The sequence below is a fragment of the Solanum lycopersicum genome, chromosome 9 (genome assembly GCF_036512215.1).
Source record: "Solanum lycopersicum chromosome 9, SLM_r2.1".
NCBI classification, from domain to species: domain Eukaryota; kingdom Viridiplantae; phylum Streptophyta; class Magnoliopsida; order Solanales; family Solanaceae; genus Solanum; species Solanum lycopersicum.
In genome coordinates this window covers 8,694,094-8,719,916 of record NC_090808.1, presented here as the reverse complement: position 1 = coordinate 8,719,916, position 25,823 = coordinate 8,694,094, and the positions used below count along the sequence as shown (strand labels likewise).

Genomic DNA, 25,823 nt, shown 5'->3' with positions numbered 1-25,823 from the left:
ATAACTAATTTGAGACCAGACTTGACCCTGACAACAAAACCAAACTTCCAAACCAAAATCCACTCCCAATCCTAAACCAGACTTTTGAACTAGGATCCAACCTGAATACCAATTAGAGAATAGAGATTGCAAGACCTAAACCTGACATCTGACAAAAGAACTCAATCTCAATAATATGAGGACCTGAAACCAAAACAAAGACACGATCCTACCCCAACCCGAAACCCAAGTGTTGTCTCTAATTGAGGTCAGGAGTTGGACCTCGAATTTGTATCAAGAATCAATATTTCAGAATAGAGTTAGGATGGAAAATTGAGGTGCGAGGTTAAAACAAAAGCTCTAAGAAATGTTTTCCTCCCTTTTTACACATGGAGGCAAGTCATTGAAGAAAATGAGTAGATTTGAAAAATATTGTTCAAATAATTTAAACAAATCAAACATGAGAAAATTGAGAAACAGATAAAATGAAGAATACAAACATGTATTCTGAGGTTACAAAACATTCAAATCATGACTAAAAAAAGTTTAGCATCTTACAGCTACAACCGTTAAACATAGACCATCATGACAGGAAAATTTCATTTTCTTCCTACTAAAATATCATCTCCATGGCAGGAAGTAGACCTTCTGAATATCCTCCACTAAATAAAATACCATCTCAGCTTCTAACAAAAATGTGTTATCATATACTTGTGGCAAAGATTGACTCATCTCACAAGCAGACCTAACTTCAAACTCATCAATCAGAAAAGATAAATTTGAAAAATAAAAAAAATGCATGCTTAAGGAGGAGAGGCGAAACATTTTACCAAAAGATTATCGTGCAAGCTACTTTCTTTAAAGTTCAAAGTGCATTTATCATCCAACAAAATGCTCTCACCTTTCATATATCAACTTTTTCCATCAACATTGGATAATTAATCAACCACAAACAGAAATCGCCTTTGGAGCGTTCGTCAGCAATTCAAAGATTCTCAAACAGAAGAAGTCTGAATGATTCTAATCCACCAAGAAATAGTTGTCTCAACACACATTGTGCTGATCGAGAAATCAAAACATATGATGAGATATTTCCCAATGTAAATGAAAAGTAAATCAGTTCCTTCGGTAGGCAAACCTCCGAATGTGTGTTCTGTTGTGGTTATTATCTAATGTTGATCCGCAATTTCAATAATCTCAACAAACGGAAATAGCCCAATCATTCTAATGAAAAGCACATCATTCTTTAGGTAGGCACACTATCCCTGTGTAATAGACTCCTAAAGAGTGAAGACATCATTCAACAGTCATGAGTGAGAACAACAAAATTAACTGTGGACCTTCAACAAAAGCACATCATAACTTTCATCAATAACAAGCCCAATATGAAGGCCACCAATACGAGTTTATCAATAACCAAACAATTGTAAAGGTTGAATTAACCTATGATACATGGAACTGGATACAAATAAATCCTAAACACAAATGGTATCTTTACGAATGTGAATCATCCAGATCTGATCAATATCAACCAAATCCAATTCTTCAAAATAATAGGTGATATCAATAGATCGAGGTCAATCAGAAGTCAATAAATCAATCTAAAGATCATACTCTATAAAAAGTTGTTCTTCCTATCAGACTTGATCATCTCAGATCTCAGGTGCAAAATTACTCATTTTCAAGAATCAATTACAGTAACTTAACTCCCAAGTTGGTAGGATCCAAATTACAATTTTCAAGTTCAACGGAAAAAGTAAAGTCTTATACATACATCATTATTCTCGTCTCATTTCCATCAATTCTTTATGAGTTAATCTACTAATAACAGTAAACCATTCACAAAATTATATGAATCGAGCTTGCATACCCCATATATCGCTCAAACCCTAGCAGCAACCGCAGGGGCAACAGCTACGGCAGCAGCATTAGCGGCACCGCCGCTTAAGAAAGAGAGAAACCCAGTAGCGGGAGACTCTTGATCATCAAGGAAAAGATCCTCAGGAGCCCTAAAAGCAGCATGTGTACACACAATTCCAAGACCAACCATCAAAGCAGAAACAAGCACAGCTCCTACAGAGGTAAGGAAGATCACAACCACAGTAGAGACAATAAGCAAACCCAGCGTCTCCCTTTCAGAAAACTGTCGACCAAATAGAACCAAAGGCGGATCGGAAGGACGGAAAAGGTAAAGAAAGAGCCAAGCGGCGAGAAGGCCAGAAAGAGTAAGAAGGGAAAATGGGTTTGTAATGAGGGAAAAGGCGAGAACAACAGCAAGGAGAGAAAGGTAATTGATACGGAAATAGGTGTAATTTTTGCGGATACGGAGAGTGGCGTCGGAGATAGATTCCGGTTTAGAGAAAGCAGACCGGTCAAGGAGTTCGGACCATGGCCGGCGATTGGCAAAACCGGTTTGGACGGTGGTGGAGATGTGGTTGATGAATGATCGGAATGCCGGAGTTGGTCCGATCTGTTGGGTAGTGTCGGCGGCGGTGGATTGTGAAGTAATTGGGAGGATTGCTGGTGAAGAAGCCATTTTTGATTGTGTGAAAAATATGAGAAGAGGAGAGTAAGTAAGAGTTAATATTTTTATAGGAAAAGTTGGGATTTTTCTTAATTGTTACGGCTCTGACTGATAGAGAAATAGTATTACTTTATGGGTTTTGCATACGATTTTCCTTTTCGATTTCCTCCAAATTTGAATATCACACGGTTTTTAACTTCATTATCAAGCTAAACTACATCTTAATTTATTATATTCGCACCAGAATTTAATATTACGATATTTATCAAATAATACTTAGGATATATCTTTCATTGAAATCAAAACGCTATATTATCTTACATAAGATATTGTGTAGTAATAAATGTAGAGAAAAATAAAAATTATTATATCTTACCGTTTATGGTTAATAAAATACATTAATATATGTAAAAATATATATCAAGATTTGTAATATAAGAAATGGTATCAGTAAGTCATACAACAGGAGCAAAGTACACATATATTTAATAGTGAAGAAGAAGAAGAACTTCAAAATTTTTGTTACTTTAAAATGACAAAAAATTACTCTATTTATAGATAACAAAGGGTAGATTGAACAAATATTTATTATGCCTTATTGGAAAGGTTACAACTATCTTGAAAGTTACAACCCTTCAAAATGTCACAACCTTTCATTAAAGTAACAACTCTTCATAAAAGACGCAATTTTTCATAAAAGTCATAACTTTTCATAGAAATCACAACTTTTTAGAAAAAAGAAAAAACTAGTTTTGTAAATAAATCAAATTAAAAGTGAATCTGGTTTGTGGTAGGGCAACGTAGGCAGGCCTAAGGTGCACTTTTATATATGTGTATTTGATTTCGTTTTGGCACATTAATTCAACTTTATTTTCTTTTTACTCTCCAATTCTTAATTTATATATTATTTGAAAGCAAAAAATTTTATGTAGTATAAATATTCAACATTAAACAAACATTACATGATCATTTGGTGTGATGGATAAGAGAAGTTAATTCTTATCTAAATTTTGAGTATTCTTTGATCCCTTTTTGGTTATAAAGTAGGAGATAACTTATTATTACATCATTACTAATTGGTGTTGTGATAAGTTATTCCAAATTTTGGATGGAATAATAATTCTAGACAACTTATTCAGGGATAAAATAAGTAAAATGAATGTAACAACCCATCCTTTTTGTTACGAGTGAACTAATTATAAAAGAAATTGAGTGAGAAAACTTATGGATTGGAGAGTTGAGATTTTAGGCTAGGCTTGACTCATACGAAACCTTAGAGAGGTGAAAACTAGGGAAATTCAAGAAAGAATTGGGTAAAATGTCTAAGTTGAAGCTAAATGACCTTTTGGCCAAGACATAAGCAGTTCATATGAATTTCCGAAATTGAATTCGAGTGAGTAGAATTCCCAATATCGAACTCGGCGTGAAGAGTTTGGTTTGGAACATCAATGTTTGATGATGTGTTATGAAATGAGAAATTTTGGGACTATTTTTGAGATTCTATCCCATGTCAGCCACTACAATGGTCGAAGAAATTCCCGCTACAAAGGGCAATCTCACTACGTCGGCGTTGGTGTAGCGGGATTGGACCACTATTGTAGGGTAAGTCGTAGTAAATGTAAAATTCCTAAAAACACTCATTCTTATGCTAGAACGTTTGGGGAAGTGCAGAGGTGACTTAGGTACATTGTTATTATTATTCCATCAAGGTCTTTCGAAAAGGTAATTAATTACTTTTCGAACTTGCAATTTTGATTCTTAGTACTTAGAATCGGTAGTTGTGACTTTTAGGGAAGGTTTGACTTGAGTTAGAATGGAAAACCTGGTATGGTAAGATTGTTGAATGTAGAATGCCTTAAACTTGGCTATGTAACATTTATTCACGATTATATAATCATAATTCACCAGTATAACCATAAAGATTTGTAGTGCTAGTCAATTAACGATAAAAAAAAAGTCTTGGTTTGGGCCGGATGAACATATGGTAGGTCCGGGATTGAGATTAAGAGATAATCCAAAAATATTTAGGCTATTGTGCACTGATTTCATGATGTGTTATTATTTATAGATCAACACAAAGCTAGACTTTATAACAAGGGAAAAACTCAAGCTATGTGGAGCATTCACGCTTAATTCAGGTTGGTGACAGTTGAATTGATTTCCAATCTATGTTATGTGTGTAAATTGAATACTAAGGTACAATACATGATTAAAGAGAAAAAAGAATAAATATGAAATGATATTGTTATCAATCTCATGCAATGAACTTTTCTAATCCCTTGTGGTCTTACTAATGGGATTGTATCCATTGTGGTTGTGACGTGTCTTCGTTTGTGATTTTAATTAGCTCGGGTTCCATGCTTGGTATATATTATTTGTTATCTTGAGTAACATATATCTATTGGTTGGCTCGAGTATCACACCTGATAAAAGTTATATATTAGTTAGCTTGGGTGCCACACCAGGTACAAGTTTTTGTCACGCCTCGAGCCTATTCCCTGGATGTGACTGACACTCGAGAACCATTGTTTGTCTCCAAGTGAATTTTTGTCCTGGCTGACTACTTAGCAGAAGACTTACTCAAGCAATGATTCAAAAAAAAATTAAATCACTTAAACTCAAATACTCATCTCATAAAGTCAGGAAAATACCCGATAGTAATACTTACATTTTGTAAAACAGTTCAAAAGAAAGTAAATACTAAGAGGCACCTCGTCCCTGTCTATCTATGAAGTCTCTATTATTAAATAGGAATTTCATGATAAAATCATGACATCTCAAAAACTAATACTAATAACTCACAAAACTTGCCCCACTAAAAATGCTGACGAGCAGATGAAATGATCTCAACAAACTTTTATTGAGGATCCTTTGTGCCTGAATCTGTATCATTAAAAGATGTAGGTCAAAAGACATCAGTACACTAAATATATGAGCATGTAATATTGCCAGAGCGAAATAACTGAATGAAAGGACAATAATAGATATATCATAAACCCAATTGAATGTAAAGAATCAAAGGAATGAAATTATTTAAAATTTACAAAAACACGTACTCATATCTAAAACTCAATATAATAAGTGATATAATAAATACACGTTAACTCTATATGGGAGATTCTCTAACTGACAACCATAACTATGAATTATGTGATGATACATCTTCTTATCTATGCTACTAAAATTGTCCTATACCGTGCAAAGTATTGAACCCCTTAACTAAGTGATATACTAAGCAATAAGGATTCATCTATAAAGGATGATCATTTATCCATGTTGGTTGACACAATTTATAAGGATTTTGAGTTGTCTGAACTCATCGCAATACCGGTGCTAAATACTACTCTCAATAATATACTCAACACACTCTTTCTCTATTTAGAGTTAATTACTCAAAATAGCATCTTAAAAAAGGTAACTACTCTGAAGTATCTCTAAACTCATATACTCTTATTAGAAATTGAAATTTCTCTTCTTTTTTTTAATGTAAAAAATGATACATTAGGCAAAACTTAGTTATACTCTTTCTCAATTATGTATAAAACTCTTCTCAAAATTCATCTTTTGCTTTCTCAGAAAATTAGTTTAACACCATTGTTTGTTTAAAAAGTATTCTCAATAACAACTTAATAAATTCTCAATTATAACTCAACAATAGGGTTCATGCTGAAAAATAGACATGAATAATCAACATAAGAATCTCAATGTAAGATAAAGCAACTCATTAATCAGGAAATAAAATCCACATCTCATCAACAAAACTCATCTCAAGAATTATCAAAACTAAGGATGTGAACCTAGATTTTACTAATGGAAAGTAGATTTAGGGTGTGAGGACGAACTCAATCCATCACTATGATAGCCTTACATACCTGATTATGAAACTATTAGATCGAAAACTTTGGTGGACTTGGATTTTCATAAGTCCGAGTAAGAACACTACTTTTCTTGGGTGAAATATTTGATATTGAAATCTTAATGCTTAATCTTGATAAAATAGATTCTTCTTATGGACTTTCTAGAGTATAAGAATTGGAAAAACCTTGGGTGGAAGGTTTCTCTTTGTATCTTGAATTTTTTATTTAAAGGTTTTAAGGTTCTTGATAAGGAAGAGTTTCTCTTTGTATCTTGAATTTTTTATTTAAAGGTTTTAAGGTTCTTGATGAGGAAGAGGAACCCTAGGTAAGTTTTACAAGAATTTTGCAATATTTGAATGTTTAGATTGATGATTTTGAGATGAAAACTAGTTAGTTGAATGATATACCTAGTTAAAACACTCCAAAATGACTTAGAATATGGTTAAAATCTAAGGAAGGACAAAAAATAACCCTAGAACACGTGCAGAAAATTGCTCGACAAAAAGTGCAGCAAGCCTTCACGAAATAATCTACCATTTTTCAAAATTTCTACAGACCCCAGGTCCATCGACTGCCTGATAGAGCTTCACTAAAACGGGCATAACTTTTAATCTGAACTCAGAATGACGCAAACTTAGTGGCATTGGAAAGAGGACTCATAAACTTTTAATTTGATAGGTCATGGACCACCTAGCTTATTATATGTCGAGAGAATCGTTAGAAGTTGACTTTAATGTCACATCCGGGTTTACCCCCCCCAGATGTAACCGGTGCCGTCATCCTTTTTAAGGACTAAGACTAGCCTCTTAGTTTCATGTCATCACATTCATAGGTTGAAAAAGGCAAAAAAATTTACAACTTTTATTTTCTCTACTTGGAGGTTTACAGATACCTCTACATACACATAATATATATTCATATCGAGTATACATAGACCCTTCATATAGGAAGGTTACATATCTTTTTTACTTTTATTGCATATATATATATATATATATATATATATATATATATATATATATATATATATATATATATATATATATATATATATAGAAATAGTCTCAACGATTGTCTCGTCTAATACCATCTAAACGGATATCAAAATATGGGCATAAACCTTACATCAATTAAACAAGACCATGTATAGGTCATACAAAAGTACAATATTCAAATAACAAGGAAAGAAATGATAGAGTCAATAAGCTCATAACAAAATCCAAAGCTAGAGATGGCATTGCCCTCGAAAGTTGAAGAGCTACTCTACTTGGACGAAAGGAAGAATCCAAGCCTTCAACAATATCGCCTTCCAAACTCTTCAATGACCGGAACTTAAAATTTTTGGGACAAGGAAAGAAAACGGGGTTAGTACTTCACATGTACTAAGTATGAGATCTTAATGCACATACACAAGCAAAACATGATCAAAGGGAATTTTTATCAAAGCATGCCATTCTACCCGTTTTAGGGGCTTAATGCAAAGTCAAGTAAGTCATTTTAATCAACCAAACATACTTACTATCTCAACAACTAATACTTATACCAACACACTTGGAATCATGATTTACTACAACCATAAAATCAACGAATAATATCACAAGAATGAATAAGAGTTAAACATATCATCATAAGCAAGACAACTACTTACAAGTCCTTATCAAGTCAACAAGTGCAATGACTAAGCAAAACCCTATAAACTTACTCAATCAAGTATCCTCAACAAGAAAACATGACCAATGTCTCACTTTGCATATCATGGCATTTAGGCTTGCATCTCATCGTATATTATCATTATAATCCAAGGTATATTCATAGATGAACTAATCAACATATAGTATCAACAATATGACTTGGTCATTATATATATGTCATATATTATCATAACATAAACATATAAGAACCTCCTCCTAAGACTCCCCTTAGGACTAACTAGTGCAATGTTTAGGTAGAGTCCCATTCCTCTACCTAGACTAAGCTAGACCCCTTAGGTCATCCAAGTTAAAGTTCAAGTCCTTTAATTCGTTTTACCTTTCAGGAACATCTTGCCCTAACCGTCATAGAACACAAGAGCTAGTGTGGAATCTAGTATCATAAAACCCTACACCGAAAGAAGGCGGACTACTTGCCAAGGTAGTACCAAAACATAAATCTTAGCAACTACGTGGATCCACTAGCTAGTATTCCTATGGGGGCAACATAGTTCAAGAACTAGGAGATTTAGTTGGGACCGTCTTTATGTGCCATGCATTATATCTCAAATCTCAAGAGTTAATATAGTGTTCCTACCTTCCCTATGTGGGAATGGACACTTCTCTATCTAGTTTACTTGGTGCTAAACTAGAGTCCCTTTTTTGAAATGTCTTTAAACCTTTAATTATTAATGATAACTTAATTTAGGCCATAGGGTATACCCCTTGTATAATCATCACCATCAATAGCTCAAAAAGAATTGTATGAGTATAAGTCCTTTCATCACAATTCATATAAGTGAGGTTAACAGTTTAGCATTTCATAACATATTAAGGCTCAGTGATAGTTTTCACAATCTTTATAGAACATACACCTTAATAAACCTCACAACATACTCAAGACATTTCAATTTAACAAAATGCCACCCTATAATCCTAGTATATGGTACACTCCAATGTAATATCATCGCTTAACAATAATTAATCACAATTGGAAGTAAAGATAGAGATTCTAAGACTTACTAAGTCTTTCTCATAGTCTATCATCAAGGTCTTACCATCAAACCATAACTCAACCCAACTTGGGGAGTAATATCATCGCATAATGATAACCAATAGAATAACAAGGCCAATTACATCTCTATAACACAATTCATCTATAGATCACTACTTGAGACAAGGTACATAGACTAATTTCACATTATAATTCATAACCTAAATCAAATATCAAGAAATAGCATGATAGGCCTATAATTCATCTTAATTTAGTCATAATAGCATCATAGGATAGTAATCTAATCAACAACCAACTCAATTGAATGATCACTACCTAGGGATTGGGATTGAGGATCTTATTTTTCAATTAGACCAAACCATCACCAATTATCATAAGCAAGTTGAATTACATGTAATATAACCCTAAGAATTCATTAACAACTCAATCCATGACTTCAATTTCGTAATTGAATGAAACCCATAAGAAAACTCAACTTTTTGAAATCTATTTTGAAGGAACCCTTTGAGGAATGAATCTCAAAGGTGAATAGAACCCACACCTTAATGTTTCTCAACAATTTGATGAAGAATACCCCCTTTTCCAGTCCCCAAACCGTAGTTCTTGGTAGCCTTTAATGGTAAGTTCATGTAGAGAGAGAAATAAGAGAGAAGGAAGATAGTTTATTTTGAGAGTTGTCTTTAGGTTAAATGAGTGTTAACGATATTTATAGAGGGTCTTAATTAAATTAATTAGTCCCCCTTTAATCCCTAACTAACCCTTAAACGACATAATTAATTAAATGAAATTATTTAAAATTTATTAGTGAAACTCGACCCTCATCGATGAGACCCTGATCGATGATCCGTCGGTGAGTCGAAGGATAACCCCCCTCTGTCCTGCACTCCATCGTCTCGGTCAGAGACTTTGCAAGCGAGGGCTTCCTCCAATTTTTCTAAGTGTGGGATGACGGTGGCCTCGACGCTCCGTCGAGCCACTAATGCCCTGTCAACCCCCTTCCGTCGCGTGTAATATTAGCTAGGTAAGTAAGAGCCTTCAGGAATCTTTCTAAGTGTGGGACGACGGTGGCATAGAATCCCCATTGAGACACGCACGGACCGTCATCTGTCCCGTCGATGCACATTGTCAGACAGTGCTGCATCAAACTACAAGGGTTTTTCTCAAAGGCTCTTTGTTGGTACTTGCGGAGTCGTATTCAGACGTTTCAATCATGAAACAACTCAATTAACCCATTAGCTACCTTTCCACCTATTTTCATACATTTTTACTCCTAAAAGTCTGTAAAAAGGCTATGGCGGACTAACATCCCTTTGAACCAACTTTCCAGACGTTTTTGGACGTTTTGGTTCTTAAACCTCCTAAATGACCTATATTCATTAAAAATGGACTTAGAAACAGTGTTTAGACTTTATGAAACCTATGTTAGGCTTTACCATGAGTGTTGGATTTTCAAGGTGTTACATTATCCCCCCCTTAGGAACATTCATCCCCGAATGACAGTAAAATTCTTTTGAAGGAAGAAATAGACCCAAGACTCGCAGCCCAACCAATAAACAATATCCATTTAACATAAATCATGTCACGTCAACAAAGAAAATATCAAAACTCATATTACCACACCTAAGGCTCAAAACACTTCATCATGAGGCACTTCCTTCTCATAACACTTATGAGATCAACATACATCACATGAGTCAATTAACACAAAGTTGAACTTAACAACATGCTACCTTCATTTCATGAAGACTCACCATATCAAAATGCACAACATAACTCAAAACAAGCAAAAATCAAAATTTCAAGTTTTTAATAGCAATGCTACAGTGACTTCACTGTAAAACTTACTGTGAGGTTTTCAAAAATGCCATTTGTAACACTTTAACCAAAATCAAGAAACCACAAATATGTCATAATTATATAATTAAAAAGAATGGCTAACCTTAATTCTCAAAAAGATGAGGATAACGGGATTTCATATCAGTCTCGGCCTCTCATGTAGCACCCTCAATTAATTGATTTTTTATAACACTTTTAAAGATACCACCTCTTTATTCCTCAACTTCTTGACTTGCCTATTAAGAATTTGAACCGGGACTTCCTTATAAGAGAGGTTATCCTTTACACCAAGACCCTCAATAGGAAGAATGGACTCGGGGTCACCGATACACTTTTTCAACATAGAAACATGGAAAACCGGATGAACTGAAGCCAATTCACTAGGAAGTTTCAATTCATAGGTAACTGTACCAACCCTTTGCAAGATTTCATAGGGACCCATATAATGAGGACTCAATTTCCCTTTCTTGCCAAATTTAACCATCCCTTTCATTGATGAAATTTTTAAATACACCTTATCACCTTCTTCAAACTCTAAATCCCGTCTCCTATTATCGGCATAAGACCTCTGTCGACTATAGGCCGTTTGCAACCAGTTCCATATGATATGAACCTTTTCCAAAGCCTTATAAATAAACTCAAGACCAAGAAGTGATATCTCACCCACTTCAAACCATCCAATAGGATGACTACACCTCTTACAATACAAGGCTTCATAGGGAGCTATCAAAATGGATGAATGAAAACTGTTGTTGTAGGCGAACTCCACTAAGGTAAATGCCTATCCTAACTCCCTTTAAAATCAATAGTGCATGATCTAAGCATATCTTCAAGGGTTTGTATCGTACGCTCCACTTGACCATCCGTTTGGGGATAAAAAGCGGTGCTCAACTTCACTTTAGTACCTAATTTTTTTTGAACGACCTCCAAAATCTAGATGTGAATTGTGCGCCCTGGACAGATATGATGGATAACGTAATGCCATGGCGGCACACAATCTCATCTAGGAACATTCTTGTATAATCCTCCGCTGAGTATAAAGACTTGACGGGGATAAAGCGAGTGAATTTAGTCAATCGATCCACAACCACCCAAATGGAATCATAGGACTTTTGGGTCCGCGGTAAACCTACTACAAAGTTCATATTGATGTCTTCCCACTTTCAAGTTGGAATTTGGATCTCTTGTAGTAAGCCACCCGACTTTAGGCGTTCGACCTTTACTTGTTGGAAATTCGGACACTTAGCGACAAATTCTGCTATGCCCCTTTTTAGACCTTCCCACCAATATATTTCCCTTATGTCATGGTACATTTTTTTTGACCCCTGATGAATTAAGTAGCGGGACCCATGTGCTTCTTCTAAGATCCGAACCCTCACCCATCTACATCGGGAACACATAATCTCCCTTGGTACTTTCACACACCATCCTTCTAGGGAGAATGATTCATTCAACTTGCCAAGAACCGATTCTTTCAATTCCATAAAGGGTAAATCAGGGTGTTGATTGTACTTCACCTCAACCACTAACGATGACTCAGAGTTTTGATGAACTATGACACCTCTAACCGGAGCACTCTCCAACCTATGCACTTCCCTTGCTAGGTCCTTTTTGGCTTCATCAAGATGGGATACACTGCCCATAGTCATTTGACATAGAGCATCCACAACTACATTAGCCTTGCCGGGGTGATAAAGGACACCCATATCATAATCTTTCAACAACTCAAGCCACCTTCTTTGTCGGAGATTTAACTCCTTTTGGGTAAACACATATTGGAGACTCTTATGATCGATAAAAACATCCATATGAACCCCATACAAATAATGCCTCTAAATTTTTAAATCAAACACCATGACCGCTAATTCAAGGTCATGAGTGGGGTAATTCCTCTCATGTACCTTTAGTTGCCTAGAGGCATAAGCTATCACCTTCCCGTTTCGCATAAGCACACAACCCAAACCCACTCGGGATGCGTCACAACACACCACAGAACCTTTTGTACCCTCCGGTAAGGTCAACACCGGAGCGGAAGTAAGCCTATGTTTCAACAATTGGAAGCTCTTATCACATGCCTCCGACCACTCAAACTTTTTACTCTTTTGGATCAAAGTAGTCAAAGGAGACACAATGGATGCGAAACCATCCCCGAACCTCTGATACTAACCCGCTAAACCGAAGAAACTTCTGATGTCAATCGGAGTCAATGGTCTAGGACAATTTTTCACTGCTCCCGTTTTCCTTGGGTCTACTTCAACTCCCTCACTATAAATGATGTGCCCAAGAAAAGTTATCGATCTCCGCCAAAACACACACTCACTATATTTGACATACAATTGATGTTCTTTAAGGGCTTGCAATACTACCCTCAAATGATCCATATGATCATTCTCATTCTTCGAATATACCAAGATATCGTCAATGAAGACAATGACAAATGAATCTAGGTAATTTTGAAATACTCTATTCATTAGGTCCATAAATGCTGCAGAAGCATTAGTAAGATCGAAAGACATGACCAAGAACTCATAATGCCCATACCTAGTCCAAAAGGCTGTGTTCGGTATATCCTCCCCTCTGACCCTGAGTTGGTGATACCCCGACCTCAAGTCTGTCTTTGCAAAGTAACTCGCCCCTTGGAGTTGGTCAAATGACTCATCAATCCGACGGAGAGGGTACTTATTCTTAATGGTGACCTTGTTGAGTTGGAGGTAGTCAATACACATTCTCAATGACCCATCCTTCTTTTTGACAAATAACACCGGAGCACCCCATGGAGATATACTATTCCTTATAAAGCCTTTGTCAAGCAAATCCTTGAGTTGAGCTTTCAACTCTTTCAATTCGCCCGGAGCCATCTGATATGGTGGGATTGAAATGGAATTTGTTTCCTGTAGAAAATCCATACCAAAATTAATTTCCCATTCGGGAGAATTAGTGAGAAGGTCATTAAGAAAAACCTTGGGAAATTCATTCACTATGGGGTCCGACTCAATAGGAGGAATTTTGGAATTCAAATCTGGACTCTTACTATGTGATAGAGACAACCATTTGAGATCATTTTACATGCTTTTAGACCGGATTTGATGTGACCTCTAGGGATAGAATTTCCCCCCTTCCACTCTACAACGGGTTCATTTGGGAAGTTAAAGCCCACCACTCTTGTCCTACAATCAATGGATGCAAAACATGCATGCAACCAATCCATACCCAATATAATATCAAAATCAAGCACATCAAGTTCTACTAGATCAACAAGAGAAACTCTATTGGCAATGAAATAGGACAATTTCGATAGACTCTTTTAGCAACAATCGACTCTCCCACCGGAGTAGACACTAGAAAAGGTTCATTCAAAATATCGGGTAAAGCATCAAACTCTTCAGCTAGTAGTGGTCTAACAATGGACAAAGTAGCACCCGAATCAAGTAAAGAATATACATCAAGAGTAAAGATTTTTAACATACCGGTCACCACTTTGGGAGAGGGCTCTTGCTCACCACTAGAGCGGAGCGCATAAAAGCGGTTCTTCTTTGGAGCATCACTAGAACCACTTGCTTGAGCTTGACCACTACCATTGTATTTACTCTTCAAGGTTGGACAATCTCTCATTCTATGACCACTCTTGACATAGCTAAAGCAATTATCTGTCCCCTTAAGGCACTCACCATAGTGATTTTTACCATACTTTCCACAAGTTGACTTCTCCTTTAGTGAATTAGAACCTTTTCCCTTATTAAATTTAGGGTTATACACCCTATCACCACTACATCTTGGTAATTTTGTAGGGACTTAATTTGAACCCCGCTTCTTAAATTTAGGCCTTGTATCTCAAGCCTATTCTTTGAGGAGCCTCCATCAAATGACCTATACCTCTTAGCATCTCTACTTTTTATAATAGCTGTTTCCTTCTCAACACTTCTTGCATAAACCATAAAATGGAAAATTTTCATGTTTTTATGTATCATGGCCGATTGACACTCCTCTTGTATGTCCTCTGACACCCCCATCACAAAATGGCTCATTTGATCTCTAGGATCGGAGACTAAAAAGGGAGCATATTTGGACAACTTAACGAATTCCAAAGAGTACTCATAAAAACTCTTCCCTCCTTGGTGAAGATTGATGAACTCCGTCACTTTCTCCTCCCTCGTCTCTCTAGGGAAGAACCGATCTAGAAAAGCCGCCTTAAAGATCTCCCAAGTCACCGGACCACCTCTCTACAACTTATTGTCCCTCCATTGCATATACCAAGTTTGATCCACATCCTTGAGTTGATATGAGGCTAACTCGACCTTCTCACTTGAAATCACCCCCATAGCATATAGCTCTCTGTAGACCTCATCAAGGAATTCTTGGGGGATTTTAATCAACCTTAGACCCATATAAAGTAGGAGGGTTCATCCGAGTGAAGTCCCTTAGACTGAAAGCCATAGTAGTGACTTGTTGATAAAGACAAGGATCAACATCCTGATTAGCTTGAGCCGTCATAGCTTGGGATTGAACGGTTGTGGCTTGTGTTTGAGTAGTCATAGATTAGGCCATTGAGAAAGAATAGCCCTCATCTCCGCCTCCGTCATAGGTGGAGAATTAGCCGGGGATTGATCAACATTAGCATTTTCCTTAAGTGGAGGAACTTGCTCATCATGGGGAGGAGCTCCCGCATTAGCAACTTCCTCCTCAAGTCTTCGAGCCACATTTCTTCGAGTGTTCATGCTTTCTATTAGCACAACAATATGATTAGATGCAAGGCACACATAAGTATACTCTATTGGCACGAATAAGATTTCAAAGAACGAGAGCGATTCCTAAGCATCACATAGGTTCCTACTCATAAGTGTGGTACACTTCTCAATTATGAATACAAACCTAAATAGATGTGGTAGAGAGAGAGACGTAACTCAACGGCATTATATGTCATGCTCTGGTACCAAGTTTGTTGCATCCGGGTTTACCCCCTAGACGTACCGGCGTCGTCATCCTTTTTAAGGACTAAGACTAGCCTCTTAGTTTCATGTCATCACATTCATAGGTTGAAAAAGGCGAAAAAATTTAACACTTCCATTTTTACTATTTGGAGGTTTACATAGACCTCTACATACACATAATATATATTCATATCGAGTATACAAAGACCCTTCATATAGGTAGGTTACATAACCTTATTTTTTTATTGCACATTTATATAAAAATATAGAAATAGTCTCAACGATTGTCTCGTCCCTACCATCTAAACAAATTTCACAATATGGGCATAACCCTTACATTAATTCAACAAGACCATGTATAGGTAATACGAAAGTACAATATTCAAATAATAAGGAAAGAAATGATAGAGTCAATAAGCTCATAACAAAATCCAAAGCTAGAAGATGTCATTGCCCTAGAAAGTTGAGGACCTACCCCACTTGGATGAAAGGAAAAATCCAAGCCTTCAACAGTATCGCCTTCAAAACTCTTCAATGACCGGAACCTAAAATGTTTGGGACAATGGAATAAAACGGGGTTAGTACTCCACATGTACTAAGTATGAGATCTTAATGCACATCACAAGCAAAACATGCTAAAAGGGACTTTTTATCAAAGCATGCCATTCTACCCCTTTTAGGGGCTTAATGCAAAGTCAAGTCATATTAATCAACCAAACATGCTTACTATCTCAACATGTAATACTTATCCCAACACACTTGGAATCATGATTTACTACAATCCTAACATACGCGAATAATATCACAATAATGAATAAGAGTTAAACATATCACAATAAGCTAGACAACTACTCACAATTCCTTATCAAGTCAAAAAGTGCAATGACCAAGCAAAGCCCCATAACCTTACTCAATCAAGTATCCTCAACAAGAAAACATGACCAATGTCCAAATTTACATATCATGGCATTTAGTCTTGCATTTCATCGTATATTATCATTATAATCCAAGGCATATTCATAGATGAACTAATCAACACATAGTATCAACAATATGACATGGCCATTATGTATATACATCATATATTATCATAACATAAACATATAAGAACCTCCTCCTAAGACTCCTCAAGACTAACTAGTGCAATGTCTTGGTAGAGTCTCATAACTCTACCTAGACTAAGCTATACCCCTTAGGTTATCCAAGTTAGAGTTTAAGTCCTTTGATTCATTTTTATTTGGGAACATTTTGACCTAACCGACATTAACCATATGAGCTAGTGTGGAATCCGGTGTCATAAAACCCTACATTGAAAGAAGGCGGATTACTTGCCAAAGTAGTACCAAAACATAAAACATAGCAACTAGATGGATCCACCAGCTAGTATTCCTATTATGGCAAAATAGTTCAAGATCTAGGAGAATTAGGTGGGACCCTTTTTTTATGCCATGTATTATAGTCTCCAATCTCAAGAGTAATGTAGTGTTCCTACCTTCCCTATGGTTGAAAGGACACTTCTCTATCTAGTTCACTCGATGCTAAGCTAGAGTCCCTTTTTGAAACGTCTTTAAGAATTTAATCATTAATTTAATTTAGGCCATAAGTTCGACCCCTTGTATAATCATCATCATCAGTAGCTCAAAAAGAATTGTATGACTATTATTCCTTTCATCACAATTCATATTACTGAGGTTAACAATTTAGAATTTCATAATAGATTAAGGCTCATTGATAGTTTTCACCATCTTTATAGAACATACACCTTAATCAACCTCACAACATAGTCAATACGTTTTAAATTAAACATTATACCACCCTATAATCCTAGTATAAGGCATACTCCAATGTAATATCATCGCTTAAATACAATTAATCACAATTCGAAGTAAAGTTAGAGATTCTAAGACTTACCAAGTCTTTCTCATAGTCTATCATCAACCCATAAATCAACTCAACTTGGGGAATAACATCATTTCACAATGATAACCAATAGAATAACAAGGACAATAACATCTGTATAACACAATTCATCTTTAGATCACAACTTGAGACAAGGTACATAGGCTAATTTAACATTATAATTCATAACCTAAATCAAATATCAAGAACTAGCATGATAGGCCTATAATTCATCTTAATTCAAAAATAATAGCACCATTGGATAGTAATCTAATCAACAACCAACTCAATTGAATGATCACCATACAACATAAGTCAAGATCACTACCTAGGGTTAGGGATAGAGGATCTTTTTAATTAGACAAAACCATAACCAATTATCATAAACAAGTTGAATTACATTTAAATATACTCAATATAACCCTAACAATTCATTAACAACTCAATCCATGACTTCAATTTCGTAATTGAATGAAACCCATAAGAAAACTCAACTTTTTGAAATCTATTTTGAAGGAACCCTTTGATGAAAAAATCTCAAAGGTGAATAAAACCCATACCTTAATGTTTCTCAATAATTTGATGAATAATCCCCCCTTTTTCCATCCCCCAAACCCTAGTTCTTGGTATCCTTTAATGGTGAATTTATGTAGAGAGAGAAATAAGAGAGAATGACGAGAGTTTATTTTGAGAGTTGTCTTAAGTTTAAATGAGGGTTAAGGGCATTTATAGAGGGTCTTAATTAACTTAATTTGTCTCCCTTTAATCCCTACCTAACCCCTAAACCACTTAATTGATTAAATGAAATCATTAAAAATTTATTAGTGAAACTAGAACCTTACTGACGAGACCCCGATCGAAGTTCCGTCGGTGAGTCGACGGACAACCCCCCCTCCGTCGTCTCGGTTTGAGACTTTGCAGGTGAGGGTTTCCTCCAATTTTTCTAAGTGTGGGATGACGGTGTCCTTGACGCCTCATCAAGCCACTAACGCCCCGTCAACCCCCTTTCATCACGTGTGACAGTAGCTAGGTATGCAAGAGCCTTCATGAATCTTTCTAAGTGTGGGACGATGGTGGCCTCGATGCCCCGTTGAGCCACGCACGGACCGTCGTCTGTCCCATCGATGCACATTGCCAGGCAGTGCTGCATCAAACTGCAGGGGTCCTCCTTAAGGGCTCTTGGTTGGTCATTGGGGGGTTATACCTACGCGTTTCAATCATTAAACAACTAAAACACCTAAGCTACATTTCCACCCATTTTCGTACATTTCTGTCTCCTAAAAGTTATGAAAAAGGCTAAGACACAATAATATCCCTTTGAACCAACTTCCTAGACGTTTTTGGACGTTTTGGTTCTTAAATCTCCTAAATGACCTATATTCATTAAAAATGGATTTAGAAACAGTATTTAGAATTTTTGACACCTATGTTAGGCTTTACCATGAGTCTTGGATTTTTAAGATTTTACATTAAGTGTAATATTATATCAAAACTTAATGGGTAAGGGAGCTTTCATCTTAACTTTATGCTAGAGGATTCTACTGACTTTAATTCATATCCAAAACCATTTTTATACTAAAACTTTTACCCTAAGACCAAAAAATAATTTAAAAATCATCGATACAACCTTAAATGTAAATGAAGCTAAGTTCGAATCTTAACTAGAATTTTTTGGGGTGTTACAGTTCATAATGATTGGCTGGGCTAAAATGCTCGGTACATGGTTGAATGATCTATATTGTGTTGGTTTCATGAGTGAATCGAGTTTATTTATTGTGATACTATGGGACATGCTTGTTGTGGGAGTCAGGGTGATGATTGAGAGCCATGTTTTTTTGTGTTCTTACTTCAATAATATAGTTGTATGTTAAATTTTTTTACTAAGTTTTGTTACTTTTACATATTTCGTATACTTGAAGATAGTTAATGATCCTAAAAGTACCTGTTGATTTTGTTTATTGATATTTCACATACTTTTCTTTTGTTAAGCACATGACATGTCCATTGGCCGCTACGCTATCTCAGTTATGACTTCCTTGTTCTCTTAATCCAAGAGTGATTTATTTCTTCTGGGCTACCATAGTTTATCTTTTTTCAGATTTGAACTCCTTTAATTTTGGGGTTGCATCCCCGTATTTTGGACTGTGTAGATGTTTTGATACTGACTTTCATGTTAGAGATTTTTATTTTTGTGAATGTTTCTATGGATGAGTTTAGCTATAAAACTTGGTCCATTTACAAAAATATTGGTTTAGCTATTTAATTGTTTATAACTAGGCTTAGGTAATTGGTTCTCCCATCGGAGTTTAAGTGTGAGTGCTACTCACAACGATTTAGATCGTAAAAAGGTTGGTATCAGAGAAATAGGTTTGTTGAATTCATTGTACCAAAACAAGTCTAGTAGAGTCTTGAGAAATGGTAGAGACACGTGTGTACTTTTATTTGGGAGGCCATAGGACTTTCGGAACTTATCTCTTCTTTTTTCCTTTGTGCTATGACTGATTTCCAATTGATATCTGGCAACCTAAATTTGTATCTGACTTTTTTTATTCTTTTTTCACACCAGGCGTAACGACGTAAGAGGTTCAATGGCTCCAACTATGGAAATGGTAGCACGAAGGCTAGGAAGGGTCATAATAAGGGGTGAGGTGGAGGAAGTTCAACACTCGCTAGAAGTGGAGCTCAAGTAGTGGTTAGTCCGAGATTGGTTGCTTTGGGCATGCTAGACTTTACTGTGATCTTAAGAATGACTTGGTTTTCCCTTTATCATGTTACACTAAATTGTAATTCTAATAAAGTAACTCTAAATATACTCAATCAGAATAAACTAGAGTGGAGGGTGTGTGCATGCCTATGCCAATGACGATCCTATCTCTATTAGGATAGAAATCTATTGGAAAGTGTTGTTTATCCTTCTTGGCTCACCTTCGAGATGTTAGAATACAATCTCATTCTCTTGATTTGATCTAGTATGTTGATGGTTGACTGTTTCCAAGTTATGTAATTTTTGCATGATAACTATTTCTAAAGTATTGTTTGAGGATGCGTAGGAGGATTACATAAATGAAACTGAAATCATACCTTATTGACCATATCAGCCAGTGAAGATTTTTCAGTATTTACTTGTGTAAGAACACCAAAATGATTTAGGGTGTCTAGAGCCTCACTTGTGCCTATAAGCTTGTTAACATGTTAATACATTGCTTTAAAGTATATTTAGGTGATTTGAAAGTCAAACGTCAAGGGACGACTATGACGTTCGACGACTAAGTCACCTATGTGTCTTATATGTGTTTATGTGTTTTTAGGAGCTTATGAGGTCCTTATATGAGTTATTATAGTGTTTATATGCAGTGTGTCAAGTTTCGTTGAGTTTGAGGGTCAAACATCCAATAACATCCATGACGTTAAAAAAGTTTGCCTTGAAACAACCATATCTCTTAGAATATAAAGAACTGCGTGAGCCATTACCAATGAAGTTTAAGGTATTTGAATCCTCTTTCCAATGCCACTAATTCCACACCAATCTAGTTTTTGAGTAGAAAGTTATGACCATTTTAGTGAATAGTATAGTGTAGTTTTGTTTTGGCTGCGGCAAAATAGTAATCAAGGTAATTTTCCTCTCCTTTTCCACTAGGAAAAACTAAATAAAACGGATTTCAAAACTTCTATAAAGCACTAAATAGTCCTAATTTCATCTTTAAATTCATCATTCTCTTGTCTCTCTAACCCTAGGACAAAACCTCAAGAAAAAAAAATCAAAGTAGAAGACTCCATTCAAGAAAATTCAAGATTTGTCAAGATTCTTTAAATAAGGGTAAGATTGAAGCTGTGGTTGATGTTCTTTCATTGGTTTCTTCACCAAATTTCAGTGGATTCTTGATCTAACAAAGGTATGGTGATCCTTCATCTTTAAGTAACCTTTCACTTGGAGAGTTAATCTCAAAGTTTTCAAAGAAGTTTCATGATCAAATTTCTTATTCTTCAATCTAGCCATGGGTTATTTATTACATTGATTTCAAAAGAATATATGAATGTTTTGATGATTATCTACTGATTTGGACGTGATTTTCAATCCAATTGCATGATGACCCCTTCCCCTTTCACAAACTCGATTTTAGCCAATGTATGGCTTTATGATCTTCATCTTATGCTTATAGATTGGTGATTCAATTATGTTAATAGGCTTATGTCTACTGTCTAGAATATATATTGATGGTGAATTGTTAATGAATGATCCAATTGGATCAATCTATGAATAATTGAACATGACTAGCTTATGCCTCTATGTGATCACTGTAACATGGATCTTTAAATGTATAAAAATGGAATTTGATTATGTTAAGATGCTTGTAGCTACTGTCTTAGCTTAATACCATTGTTGCATTGTGGATATAAATCTTGTATGATCAAAGTAAATAAGACTTGGTTGAAATTGATCTAGGTTCTTCTAGTTTATCAAGTAGTAACTTGTGATCTTGACATTGGGATGGTTGTTATATGGCTCGATCATGGTTAATACTCCTTAGGTACTGCCTTTATGTATAATGTGATGATAAATAGGTATAATTGATAAAATATGAATAAATAATCATTGAATTGGTAAAGATTGATTTAGATTCTTCTAGTCTATAAAGTAAATGGTGTAATGTGTATGACCTGATCTAAATGTTAGGGTAGATGAAACATGATTTCTTTTGAGTAATGATCTTTTTATATATTGTGCTACATATATATTGTTGATAAATTGTTATTGATTATTAATTCAAGTGAATTGGGTTAAAGATCTATGTTCTTCTACTTTCTAGTATATATGTGATATATTGTATTAAATTGTAATATGATCTTGTAGCGACTTGTACATGGTTTCTTGTTAATTATGGTACTTTAGCTACTACATATACTTGTATTGTTGGTGAAAGAGTAGTAATGGTCAACGATGACCAAAGGCTAAAGTATTGGTAAGAATTGCTCTACTCTTCTACTTCTCTACCTCTCTATAGTAATGTTAATGAAGCCTTGTATGACATTCTATGGTATGGTCCACTTATGGTGGCGGTGTTTACCTTATTGTAATTATATATGTCTTTACCATGGCCTTGAAGGAAAATTTATGAATATATGAATGTGTGGTCATAATGATCACCTGATGCGTAACTTATGCCTAGTCTTCTACTCTAGTTGTGAATATAGGTTATGTTACTATTGTCATGAGCATGTAAATATTTAGGTTAAGATCATGTGTAGGTGCTGCCATTAATGAAGTTTTAAGGATTGATGACCCTTACCCATGTACCCTTATGTGAGTAAGTGAATATCAAAGGTTAGGATTCTTGAATGTAATGTGAAGATCTTCTTGCCTTTTATGCTAAATTGTGTTGTGTGGTCTATACTTGGTTGTGCATTGTGGTCATAAGAGGGTGGCTGCCTCAAGGAGTTATTGATATCCATTATGTGATCATGTTAACCAATGTACACACACGCTCACATATTATGCATGTTTACATTATAGTAAAGGGTCATGGTGTCTAATGAAAGGTTGATCTCATATTCACTAGATGCCTACTAATATGCATGAAAGGCTAATGTATACGAAGTATGATATGTGTTTATTTAACTAGGATTACTTGATAGGTGTACTAGTATGGGCAAGGGTATGGGACCTTGTCTACGCATTGCACATGTGTACCTTGATAGGATAGTTCCTAGGTTTGGTTTCTATGTACATGAAAGTGAATCTTTGAATATGTGATGAATGTGTTTTACATGATATGATGTGAAGTATGTGGTATGATGAAGTATGATTATATCGAGTGTCTAAATGTGTTTATATGAAAGCATGGGTCAATAGTTACACGTGTACATTTGTGCATGAATGAAGTAAAGTATGAATATGAGGGATCTAAAGGTTTTATGTGAAAAGTTTGCTCATATGTATACACACACATGAATGATGATCTAGTCAATAGAGGGGATCTTGAAAGGTGTTCTCAAGAGTATTTGTAAACTAGATAAGTACTTACATATGCTATGTCCATGTGAAAGGTTTTCTCACATGATATAGTTTCATGAGAGGATTTCTCATCTATTACCTATATCTAAGCATATGAGGAGTAAATCTCCTGAAACCTATGTTTAATAATTAATATAATAAAGACTTTTAATAAAGGGAACTTCGCTTAACACCGAATGAACTTGAAGGGAGGGGTGTCCCTTCCCATTGGAGGAAGGTAGGTCACCATAATCCTTATGAGGTGGATAGCCTCATGACCCAAAGATGATGTTAGAGAGATGTTTCCATGATGCCTCCAAGTTCCATAACTATGTTTCCCCATAGGATATAGCAAGTGATATCACCTAATATGCTAGCATGATACTCATGTATTACCTTGGCAGTTAAGACACCCTCCTTTGGTGTGACAGCATGACACCAAATTTCATGTTTGGCTTACATGGTCTTATTGTCAGTTAAGGCTATAGTTTCCCCAAAGTAAAATGGATAATGGAATTAAAGTAAGGACCCTAAATAGGATAATTTAACAGTAGTTGCTTAGTGTAGGTGGGGGTATGAGACTTCAACTATGCATTGCACAAGTGACACTTGAGAGAAATCCTAGGAAGGTGTTCTAATGCATGTGTCGATGTTTATGGTTCTCTTGCATGACATTGGGTTAGTGTTTACATGATGAGATGATATGTATGACATGAAGTTCTAATATGACTATGTGACTAAGGCCCTATATTGAAGTGTATGTTGGTTGCCTATAGTATTATATTTGGTACAAAGGATATGTTAAGTCTTGTGGTCTCATGATAGGTCTACTAAGTATGTGTGAAGTTATGGGGATTCACATGTACATTGCACTAGTAGATTTAGATTGGGATTATGAGTAAGGTTTCATAAGGTTCTATATAAAGAAAAATAATTATATATGCATAATGACAATAGTTTACTGTAATTTTCTTATGTCTTGGGCTAAGTGTGTCCTTCATTTATTGTACTTCTATGAGGGTATGTGTTGGCTTATATAAGTTGTATGAATGAATCATTGTGGCCTTAAGGTGATGCACTGCACCAAGTATCACTAGAGGGTTACTTGGGAGATTAAGAAGTTAAAAGAAATATGTTCACTGTTAAGGAAAAATGCTTACTGTAAAAAGAAAAAGAGCTCACTGTAGAGTGACCTCAAATGTTCCTTAAATTCTATATGTGATTTTATATGATTTTCGACCCTTGAATATGTCTATATGAAGTATGTAAATGATATAAATGCTATTATATAAAGGTTTTATTAAGATTTACTCGAAAAGGCATGAAGTATGATTTTAAGAAAATGTCCCTTCATGTTTTTGCGTGGTTGCCATACTTAGTGCATTCTTTTACTAACTCCATTCTTCTCTACTTTTTACCCAAAATCTAGGTTATGGATACTTGAACGATGTGTTAAATGGTGAAGATCTTGATAGATGATTCCCAAGCTCAAGGAAAGGAATCCTTAAGTCCAAGGATTCCTAATGTCATGTCTTTACTGTAAAGTTTTTAGATATTGCACTTATGTATTATGTTATAAGGGTCGTGTCCCTAAAGTAATCTTATGATGTTGAGTCTAGGATAGCAAAGGGGACCAGAGTCTTTAACTATGTAAAATGATACACACACACACACACACACACACACACACACACACACACACATATATCTGAAGTAAAGTTCTAGCATATAATGTGCTAAGAAAGTTTTAAATTTTATGCTAAAATTACCTATGACAATGAGTTGAATGATAACCATGGGCTTGTATAAGACCTCTGAGAGGTCGCGTACGCCATGTTACTTCTAAGGGGTGCTCCCTGGATGTGACAACTTGTGCTTACAAGTGTGACTATATTTCGTTATTATCGTAATTGTGAATGTGCGTTCTGTGACCATTAGGAGGATCGGGTACCACGCTTGATACATATATTTGATTGGTTCCTGCACTATGCCTGATACATATATTCCATTTGCTTAGCCAAGCATGGTATAGGTTAACATGGTTGGCTATGGTACCACGCTAAGTACATGTTAATTTATGGTTGGCTCATACCATGCCTGGTACA

General features: G+C 35.5%; 1 protein-coding gene across 1 annotated transcript; it reads right to left on the bottom strand.

Moving 5' to 3' along the window:
• Positions 1-1,638: 1,638 nt before the first annotated feature.
• Positions 1,639-2,515, bottom strand: LOC101266253 (PRA1 family protein B4). The gene has a single exon (XM_004246252.5). The coding sequence runs from the start codon at positions 2,513-2,515 to the stop codon at positions 1,862-1,864; it is 654 nt and encodes a 217-aa protein (XP_004246300.1). The 3' UTR covers positions 1,639-1,861.
• Positions 2,516-25,823: the final 23,308 nt, after the last annotated feature.

Coding starts and splice junctions, on each gene's coding strand:
- LOC101266253 (XM_004246252.5), bottom strand. CDS start 2,515: ATGGCTTCTTCACCAGCAATCCTCCCAATTACTTCACAATCCACCGCC.